This window comes from Pagrus major, chromosome 11, assembly GCF_040436345.1.
Source record: "Pagrus major chromosome 11, Pma_NU_1.0".
Lineage (NCBI taxonomy): Eukaryota > Metazoa > Chordata > Actinopteri > Spariformes > Sparidae > Pagrus > Pagrus major.
This window is the reverse complement of record NC_133225.1, coordinates 23,865,336-23,876,234: the sequence shown is the minus strand read 5'-3', so window position 1 is coordinate 23,876,234 and position 10,899 is coordinate 23,865,336. Positions and strand designations below refer to the sequence as shown.

At 39.9% G+C, this 10,899-nt stretch overlaps 1 protein-coding gene across 3 annotated transcripts in view; it reads right to left on the bottom strand.

Moving 5' to 3' along the window:
* Window positions 1-4,090: 4,090 nt before the first annotated feature.
* dennd1b (DENN/MADD domain containing 1B) overlaps window positions 4,091-10,899 on the bottom strand; it is a 111,514-nt gene continuing 104,705 nt past the window's right edge. For 2 of the 3 annotated variants that reach the window (XM_073476609.1, XM_073476611.1), the window contains 3 exons: window positions 9,198-9,286; window positions 8,581-8,803; window positions 4,091-7,081 (listed from right to left, as the gene is read on the bottom strand). In XM_073476609.1, coding sequence (XP_073332710.1) covers window positions 6,230-7,081; window positions 8,581-8,803; window positions 9,198-9,286 — 1,164 coding nt within the window. In that variant the 3' untranslated portion in view covers window positions 4,091-6,229. The remainder of the gene's footprint in view (window positions 7,082-8,580; window positions 8,804-9,197; window positions 9,287-10,899) is intronic. The other variant, XM_073476610.1, reaches the window with a different exon arrangement.

Genomic DNA, 10,899 nt, shown 5'->3' with positions numbered 1-10,899 from the left:
CCCTCACAGTACCTCCATTTAAATCACTGCTGTCTTTCTTCATTTGCGTATGCACATGCTGGAAGACTATATGAGACCCAGTGACACCATTTTCGTGTATCCCGGTGCTTCATCTGTCTTCCTGCGATGTTTTGCACCTGGCTCCACCATCCAGCCCTACATCCATCTAAATGAAAAGATTTGAGTCCAGAACATATTGAGTCTGTCACATCTTTGTGTCCGATCGATATATATTTGGATTGATGGACCGGCAGTGAGCAATCTAAGGAAAATCTGATCAGAATTTGGGACACACAAACACATTGTCGTGTAAAGCCTCATCTGGGAACAAGAAGAATGAGTCAGAATGTTCCTCATTTAAAGGATTAGACAAGCATCAGTCTATATTTGTCTTATTGTCAACAAATCCCATGAAAACACCAAATCCAACAATGTGTTAGTCCATCTCTGAAAATCCTTTTGGTTCCTGAGGGCGTACATCTTAGAATATTGGTCACAGATACAGAAATGTATTTTGAAAAAAAAAAAGGCTTTCTAATTTCCTAAAACATCTGGGCACTATAGTTTTCTTGCAAACTTTACTCAAAGTAAGTAGTTCGATTGTTGGGGACTATTTTCAGGTGTGGATTAATACACATTTGGTGCTTAAGTGATTATTTTCAGCAGCAGGACAGACCAGACTCATCATTTAAATTGATTAAAGTCCATCCATGTGTATTTATTACAGGAAAAGGCCTTTCTAGTTCTGTGTGTTTCGTCTATACACTGAGTATTGCTGCTAGTATTGACTTATTTTTCATTTTCAGTGAACAATCCCACAGGACTTTTCATACGGAAGGAGTCCGGCTTCACATTGCAGTAGCTGAGAGTAGTTTCTTAGTTTCCTCTCGGCTGAGTCGTGTCGTTAGAAACAAGAGCTTCCTGTAGACTGTAGTGTAGTTTCCAGTGTTTATACTATAATGATGATTTTGTTTGTTTTTAAACTGTGAATTTTATTTCTGCCTTTTATTGTTGGCAACTGTACAAAGAAGATGCGTTGGTTGATTAAAGTCAATTTATTTGTGTTAATTTATTTTATGTTCACAAATATTGAAGGTTTATTTAGGAGCAGCATTTTTATTTTACTGTTGGCTAAATTGATTGAATCTCAATGCACAAAAAACTACACTGTATAATTCAATAAACCAGCCGTATCCTTGTATGTGTTATTTAAATGTTACCATACTGCGGCTCTATCTCTCGATAAAAGGTAAGTTCACCCAAAAACGAAAATTCAGCCATTATCTACTCACCTGCATCCGGATGGAAAGTCAGGTGAAATTTCAAGGTCCACAAAACATTTCAGGAGTTTTACAACAAAACAGCGCTGCAGCGTTCTGTTAAACAACTGAAGTAAATGGGGACTTATTTTAAAATGTAAAAAAACAACAGAAGAAACATTAAATGGCTGCATACAGCTTGTTCAGCTTGATCCAAGTGTCCAGAAGCCCCGAGATTCAAAACTGATTTTGAAAAGACGTTGTTTACCCTGACACGCAGTCGAGCTTGTGCACCTGCTTCAGTGCTAACGCTTTTAGCTTCACAGCTACAGTGAAGATTTTGGCAGATAGAAGGAATCAAATAACATATTTTCAAATGAATTTGGGATCTTGGGGCTTCTGTAGACTTTGATTAAAGCGGACAAGCTGTACAGAGCCATATTATGAGTCCATGTCAGTTGTTTAGGTGAACACTGCAGCGCTGTTTTGTCATGAAGCTCCAGAAATGTTTTGTGGACTATGAACTCACCCGACTTTCCATTGGAATGAGGGTGAGTGGATGATGTCTGAATTTTAATTTTTGTGTGAAGTTATCCTTTAAAGCAACAAAATGTTCCTTCCTGGTAAAAGATGAGTCTCCTCCCCAGATCATCAAATACTGAGGCTTGGACGCCAACCCAAGCTGCATGTTTTTGTGTAAAAAAAAGAGTCCAGAGAGGCATGAAGCATGAAACAGTATAATTTATTTTCAGTTCACAGTGCATACATTATGTGCAGTTGTACCAAGTTACTCATAATAGCACATTAGATTGACCTCAGTTGTTTAAGACAGTTGTTTTCTCTGCAATGAGAACATGCAAGTGTGCACAGAATCAGAAAATCAGTAAATGGCAAATACCAAAGAGTTGATCATCATTACAATACCCTCAAAAAGTGTAACTTGTCCGAGGATGTTACTACACTGAACACACCTTCTGACTGTGTGTTTAAGGGGAAGTGATGCTGATATATTTGTTAAGCTGAACCTTTGTTTTCACTCCAGAGTACCTCAGTTAAAGCTGCTACATAATCTGTCGCCTCCCACTCACTCCAAATTTGTAAATTCAGGACAGTTTTACTCATTATATATATATATATATATATATATATATATATATATATATATATATATATATATATATATATATATCACTTTTATACATATATATATATATCACTTTTATATATATATATATATATATAAAACTTTTTATATATATATATATATATATATATATATATATAAAACTTTTTATATATATAACTTTTATTTAACTTTTCATAACTTTACACTCTACAGCAGAGTATAAGGTAGCCTGCAGACATTGAAATGCAAATCCCCTGACAATCATTTCTTCATTGTTGTACAACATTAGTGTAAACGGGACCAGGGACACTAAAGCTTTTCACATCACCCTTAACAGCAGCTGACTGCTCAAGTATTTCTCCCCACAAACCTCCACGGTTAGACTTACAGTAGCCAGTAACCAAAGTAGAAATGTTTTCCTCCACATAAAATGCAAGGCAGATGACTTTTAACTCTACAATACCCACTGCAAGGCAGAACGAGTGTGTTGTAAAAGATCCAATGTTAGTTCCATCACTCTCGATGCTAAATACTGAAATAATACAGTAATTAATACCAACAGAATAGAGCACATCTGTAAAACGAAACAGAACAAAATCATAGCATACAACACATACAGGTACATACATGCAGATACAACAATAAGCATTGTACCAGGTACAAGCAAGCATCAGTCTCTGCTTATTTTGATTAGAAGGTGTCTGAACATGAACATGAACGGCTACACGGGACGTTTGTTAATATTCTCTCTCTATTATTTTTTTCTTCCAAAAATAAAATCTAAAACATTCAAATATAAGGTGTCATTTTTCTACAACATTACAACACCGATCATATATTATCCATGTAAAATAAACTCAAGCCAGCAAAAATACACGTCTATTCAGTTGAAAATAATCTTTCATCAATATGAAATCAACTAGAGAAACTCCTCTGAGAATTTATTTTATTACAGTTAGCTCAGAGGGCTCAAGGTTTTTCTTTTTTTTAAAAAGAGAAAACAAAAAAGGAAAAACTATACAAGTAATCACCTGTTAGTACGACCAAAGAAAGTACCTAATTTACAAAAAGTCAAATAACCCAGAGAAATTCAGAGACGTTCTCTTGAATCCAGGCAGGAAGATTCCCACCGATCACCGCAGCAAAGAAAAACACTGAGTAACTCCAGCTGGACTGGAACCCAAACTCAAAAACAAAAACGGCTATAAAAACAAATGCTAGTACCCGAGTTCATGTCAGGTCAGTTTCTCAGGACCAAAACAGGTTTAAAGTCTGTTTTTTAATCGTATAAATACCGTAATGTTCCTGACTGTGATTTAAGGTGGTCTGAAAACATTGCATACGTCTCCTCTCCATAATACTGTACCTTGTCCTGGTTATACTGGGTGGTTCTCTTACTGTATAAGGCACACCATATACACCGTCCTGTCATTAACACCCACAGACACACCTCAGCTCACACACAGTTAAAAAGACTTTTATATTTCTTTCTCTACTCAGGGACGTGAGGCATACCGCCACTATAAACTAGTCTGATTGTGATTCGTTTTTCAAGTAGAATCGTGCATCATAATGTAATTACTCTTAAAGAAAACTGACCCTTCTGGTCATTTTAAGTATTTGCATAGTAAAGACATTTTTTTAAAGTGTTTACAATGAATAAGTTCAGTACAGGGATTGTGCTGGACTCGTTTTTTTTTTCTCCTTTTTGGATTTACTAAGACTGATTCCTGGGCTTTTAGAAGCACGCCAAAGACTTTATGAGCAAATCGTTAACGCAGAGCAGCACTCAAAAAGCGGAGAAATAGCTGCTATTAAACTGCCACACCGACTGGCGTCTGGCGTAAATCATGAGAACAACGAACCATAAATGTAATAATCCCAACACAAGCACATGAAAAAAGCTTTCTTCTTTTCTCTGGGTTTGTGGCGGCACAGAGAATGATGGGAACCCGCAACCTCTGGACGTGGGCGCGTCTCTCCACAGGAGAGTCTGTTATAGAAATACTTTTGTCTGTACACATTACATCCAAGTAGCTACTCTCTGAGGAGAACCGTATTGCTTCATTACAGTACAATCATCAACCACTGCGTTACATTACAGTGTGTGACTCTAACCTAGAAGGACAGAGATTGCATTTCCTCCTGTGAGCAAAGAAAGGGAGACACAGACACAGACTGACAGAAAGACTGAGTTATGTGATAAGTCTGGTGATATTGTATGTTTTTCTTAACATTAACAAATAATATGAATAACTTATCAAATTAATCCTAAAAACAGGTCATCTGTAATCAATAAATGCACTATAAACTCCTGTTTGACTCACATCTGCTTAAAACTTCAGTTCCTCTTCTAAAACTGAATATTTGCGTTTTTCTGTTTTCAGTATGAACAACGGGCGTGGGCCTGAATCATCGAGAGACGAATTGACGCATTGTTTAATGGGATTTGTTGACGATAAAAACAAACATAGAATATCACCAGAGGTTCCCCTATTCTACATCTCCCCAAAACCACATGAGCTCTGCACTACTGGCCTCTATTGTTAAGGTCGAGAGTGAAAGTTAGATGTGCTGAAAAGACAGAAAAGACAGGAGGGACAACACGAGGGGAAGAGTGGTGATGGTGTGAAATGAGAGAGTGTTGACACTGGCTTTTTTAAAGATGATCTACTTTAAACTTTGACTGTACTTCCCTTCAGGATGACAAAAGTGTCCTGGGGAACACAGGAAGAGGAGAGGAGGCAGAGAAGGGTTCAACATGCACATCTTATCATCTGGAATGCAATTAAAACAGCAGCTTAAAGCACATCTTATATATATTATCTAATCTATTAATCTAGAGGAATACAGTGCTGTTTAAGAACTATTAACTGTTGCATTATTTAAGATCTGAAAGTACCTGTGGTGGTATCTGTAGGTTAAGACACCAGAGTATTAAAAAACAAATCACATGTCCATTTAAGGCATGGTGATACAAAAGAACATTTACATTACACAGTGTATTATTAGTTTCAAAGGCCCGAGTGGACTTTGTGTTTGGAAAAATCCTCAGATGATTTGATGATGATGAACCTACAAGTGCAAATTGAATCTGATCATGTGAAATGTTTGGAGCACAGTGAGTAAAACGACAGACATCATGATGAGTTGAGGAGACGTCATCCCTTCTTAATCCTGAAAAACAAACTACTGAGACTTTTCTAAAGTCCTTAAAGTGAAGATGGAAAATTCCTTCTTTACCGTTTGGCTCCTTATATCTCAAATACCCAAACTGTAATTCATGGGTCTTTTTTCAGGTATCACATTGTGAATAAGTTACAAGATCAAAAATACAACTCAGGAAATAAATTTAGACGATTACAGACAGAAATACTATAACGAAGCAGTAAACACACTGCAGAAATCTCCATCTTATCAAGTCTGTTTTGTTTGTAAGTTGCATTTTCTTACATATTCAATACAATGGGCTCGGTATGTGTACTGTACATACCTCACTTGATAATTCACTTGTTTTAAGAAATTAAAAGGAAAAGAGAATTTGTTTTTAAAATTCTTTTTTGGTTTCAAGACGTTTATTGAAGTTGTTCTCAGAAACAGGTTGGAATATTCTTTTTATGCAACATTTCTGTAAAAGACGGAGAGTTATGCAGCGCACCAACTCACCTCTTCCTGTTTTCTGCTCTAGAGGCTGACTGTTCGTACTTTTGCCTGTATGACATCAAATTTGTTCATATTTGTTCCTGATAGCTGAGTGCTGAGATAAAAAAGGTCAGATATTCTCTGAGACTGTGGCTAGTTAAAGTGAATAGATTTCAGTAGGACCTATGGCATTTTGACGTCCCTACGACTCATCTGTGGCTTTGCCCTGGACCGGGTGGTGACTGTTGTTGCAGTGAACCTGTGAGAGCTGCAGGTTGTTGTGGAGGACTGAGCCGAGGCAACACATGGACTCAATCTCCTCCAGGAGGCCTTGATCCTGCACCACAGCTGCCCCAGAGCCTTTACCCTGACCCAGACACAGGCCGAGCCCCAGGAGCCCCTCCTTGGACACGTCTTTCTCCCACGGGACCTGCATAGCTGACTGGCTGTTCCTTGGCGGACTCCCCTGACCCTCCTGGTGGCCCTTGCTGCCCTGCCTATGGAGGGCCTTTTCCTGGTAGTGCCTCACTGTCTCCTTGGACAGCACCTTCCTCCTGAGGATGCTGGTGGAGGCAGTCTGGTTCTGGGCCGGAGGAGGCTCCGTGCTGGCTTGTGGGTCTGAGATGGTCCGAGATCGTCCCGCTGGTACAGGAGAATAGTTTGCTGGAGAACTGTAGGTGTGAGAAAGAGTGGGAGATGGTGGCGTAGGAGTAGCTCTATGGGACATTAAGGGCGAGTAGGAGTAGCGGTCTCCTGGCTGTCGCCCTGGAGGTAGAGGGTGAGGGTCAGAGGCGGGTTGATGAGGACGTGACTTGGAGGTGTGAGCGTCCTGGGCTGGAGGTGTAGCTGTGATGATGGGCACTGCAGGAGCTGTCGCCGGTTTCTTTGACACCTTCAGGCTGCTCTTGCTGGGCTGTCTGCGTGGGGATGGCGGGAGGTGTTTTCCGTGGACCGCGCTGTCATCCTGGCCCATGTTCCATCCGCCCTGATCAACGCCTCCACCACAGCTACTCTCATCTGCAGCTTGAGACTCACTGGACATTTTGGGCTTGCTCTGGAACAGAAGAAAGACGGAAAAACCATTAAACAAAAAACTTTATGAAGAGACCTGGTTGTCATCAAATATCTGCCCTCCTGATGTCCGTGGGTGAAATCAATGCTGGTGTTCAGCATGTGTTTAAGTGATTTTGGTACATGCACCGATTGCTGTATCTCACTATGAGTCAACATATCAATGAGCTATCATGTTTGGTTGTAAACCCTGCTTACATGTTGTTATGGTAATCCAAACAACATGTAAGCATTCAAGTTTGGCTGAGTCTCCCTCTGCTTAGAGGAGAAGAGTCTGTAAAGAGTACAGTAAATATTTGCCTTTGTTCTTTATTGGTTCTGATGCTCTTATAAACTTTTGTAAACATTTTACAGTAGGTGTTGACCCTTCACCACTATGAAGTCAGAACAGTTGCTGTCATGTTCTGACTTGTGTAAAACCAAAGTAAAAGCTACTTTGAGTAAATGACTGTTGTTGGACTAAATCAATTGTTTGTTGTACACAAGTTATGAGCTCTTAGTTTCAAGCAGTCACACAAAAAACCTCAAAAATCTAACCGATTAATTGGATTACTCTGTCTCCATTCTGACACCTTATGAATTGTGATAAAAATGCTTTTTAGCACATTGTTTTCAAGGTGAACCTTAACTTTAAATGTAAATTATCCATCATGAAAAAATTAAGGGCAATAATTCCAAGTATTCCTTCATTTTTTCTTCTTTTTCTTTTTTGCATCTGAACAACTGAATTGTGTGTAAATGTTGAGAATCCTTTTGATGCCTTTTTTAATTATTTTTATATTATTTTTCATTATTTAGCAACTGTTTTATTCTACTCTATCTTATTAGGGCTTTAATCCTATATATTGAGCTATGCAGCTCTATGAGATGCTTCACTGTGTCGTTTTAAACAACGACAATACAGACGTGAATTTTTAATCAATACCTCTCGTCATCCTAAATAAGAAAAGGTGCAATACATACATTTTTAAAACTAAAAAGACTGAGAGGCAGATAAATGGTAATGGGAGTGTCGGTATTAACATTAGCTTTGGGGACTGACAGGGTTAAAATACTGTATGTGACAGAGGAGATGCTGTGCACAAAATCTTAAAGTAAAATTAATTTGAAGGTCCTAACTTTGTTTTATCAGTTATCAATAAAGTGAAGTCTAAGTCTAAGTCTAAGTCTTTTCAGTAAGACATGAGTGACGATCCACCTTTCATGATTGTCCATCTCTACCCATCTGTCAATCAATCCATCAACGTATCTGGACACAGTTCAAAATCTATTAACCCAAGATCTTTCTGTTATACCTCTCTGACATCTTTTTTTATGTCCTGAGCCATTAAATACTGACAGGCTTTCAGAGATGTTGTCTCTGTCTCCTAGACTGCAGATGTAAATATACCTAACTCTGGTACAGCTGAGCACTGCCCCTGTCAAATAAACAGACAGATAAATAAATAGTAATCTAGTTTTCCTCCAGTCTCTCTTGCGTACCAGGGGCATGTAGTCTAAATCCTCCATGGACCTGAAGAAGTCCAGACTCTTGGCAGCGCTCAGTTTGCCTTGCTCCACTGTCGAGGTGTTCAGAGAGTCCAGAATTTCCTCCAGCAGGTTCATCTCTCCTGAGCGGGAGGAGTCGATGTCGAGGTCCAGTGAGTAGGAATCATCGCTGTCCTCGGTGTACGAGGGGACGTCCCCGCTGTCCTCTGAGGAGATCCTGGAGAGAGAACAGTGTTTCATACTGTGTAATGATTTATAGGATAATTGTGTTTTTTTTGTACATATATTACTGTGTAGTACTGCGAATATCAGTGAGAACAAGTCAACAATCACACTGTGATAACCAGTTCCTTTGAGAGGGAGCAGTTATAGTGTGATTGGCATTTCTGTCAACTAATGCTGTTGCTAAAGATGTCCACTTGGGGGCAGTATTATCATGAGTATAAACAGACTGCAAAACAACTTTGAACATGCTATCAACTCTTAATAAAAAGATTCAGCCAGCAAAAGTTCTCATATCTTAACATACAAGACATATATTCTTGAAAAATGTCAAAATGTCTTCAGTGACAAAGTGTTTTAAGGCAGGTCATAAGAATGGGAGTACTTACTTGCTTGCCCTGTCCAGCTCATCATCATCAAGCCCGTATCCAAGATCTCGAGGGCCCACGCTCATGGGAGACTTGTTGAAGTTATGCTGCTAATGAGAACAACACAGAGAGAGTGGATGTTAGACGCAAAGAATAATATGATTAAACAATAAAAGTGGACCTGAGGGAGGGTCTCTCTAAACATGGAGTCTAGACAGAATACAGTGTTCTGCTGAGGTGCAGCTTTTAATAAAACTACGACACAACAGAGCAAAGATGCAGGTCTGTGTCTGGTGGGTCCCCATAACACAGGAGCACTAGCTTAGTTTTAATGAGCCTCGACCCTCAGGGTTAAGATTAAATTTGTCAAATTTGGGTCTAGGGATAAAAATCTTTAAGATCCCCTGCAGTATTTTATCAAACTCAGCGTTATATGCAAACTACAAGCTTCTCACGCACTGCGAGTTAATACGTGGGTAACTGCATTTATCATTCGCATTAACCACACCAGTGCATATGATTGTATTTGTCATTGCAGAGCGCTGAATGATCAGTGTGTACTGTAGTTGTCTGACACAGTAGGTTTAATAAGCCACCTGTGTACCATATTTAATGGGCGGGTTAAAGAAGAGACGGAGGCTTCACAGAGCAGGGCAGGACTCTCCCCATGGGAGCCCAAATGTGCCCCAGGCCACTTATTAACATGCCTTTCACTACGACGCACATGTTCCTCTCTCACTGCATGTGCATGTTCACTTATGTTAACACTATCTCACTTTCTAATTTACACTCTTTGCATTTTGCCCATTTACCTTCTTACATACTGCTGCAGACACCTCCTATTTTTTTTGGTGACATCTCAAATTGTCCTTCAGTCTCTTGTGTTTTTCATACACTCATGGGGCACAGTTAACATGCTAGCACTGCTAACAACCAGTGAGCATTAGCATTACGGAGCACTCCACTGTTTTCCCTGTTTTGTTGTTTTTTTTCTCCAACACCGTCTTAGCTCCACCTCACTGATTTTTCTGCATTTTTCTCTGCTAAGCTCACGTTAGCCACATTATCAAAGCCCAGCACTGAGAAAAGGGTTCTTTACAACCCTAAAAGTGTGCAGAGCACTGGGGGTGTGTTTGAGAAGTGAAGACAGTTGTGTTTGTGTGCTTGCATTGCGGTTGTGGTAAAGGGAAAATCAGAGACACAAAGGTGAAGAATAGTGAGAAACGCTTATGACGAAAGACAAAAAAACAACCCAAAAGAATGAAGGAGGAAGGGAGTGAATGAAAAAAAGGAAGGAAGGAAATATTGAGAGGTGAGAAAAGATTCCTCAAAGACCCAAAGAATGATGGGAATTGTGGGGGGGTTGGAGGGGTAGGGGGTGGGGGGTGCAGTCGGTATTGGAACCGTGAACCAAGCCGGTCTTGATTAGCCGACGCAGTGCCAGCCAGACAGGCGGAATGTAACGTGTGGCTGGCCTGGCCTCATTTAGGGCCCGTGTTCGGCCAGGGAAGACATACACACCCGCACACACTCACATACACACACTCAGTCACATACGCACCCTATTACAAAAAAACACAAAGAGTTAAAGTGCCATTTTCTCCATAAAAGTCAGCGGAGGAGATGTGTGCAGTAGCCACTTAAGCCTCTCAGCCATCGGGCTAAACACGAACACATGTGGTGGCACTGCTGATTGGCCGAGCCGCTCCCCTTCCATGGTAGC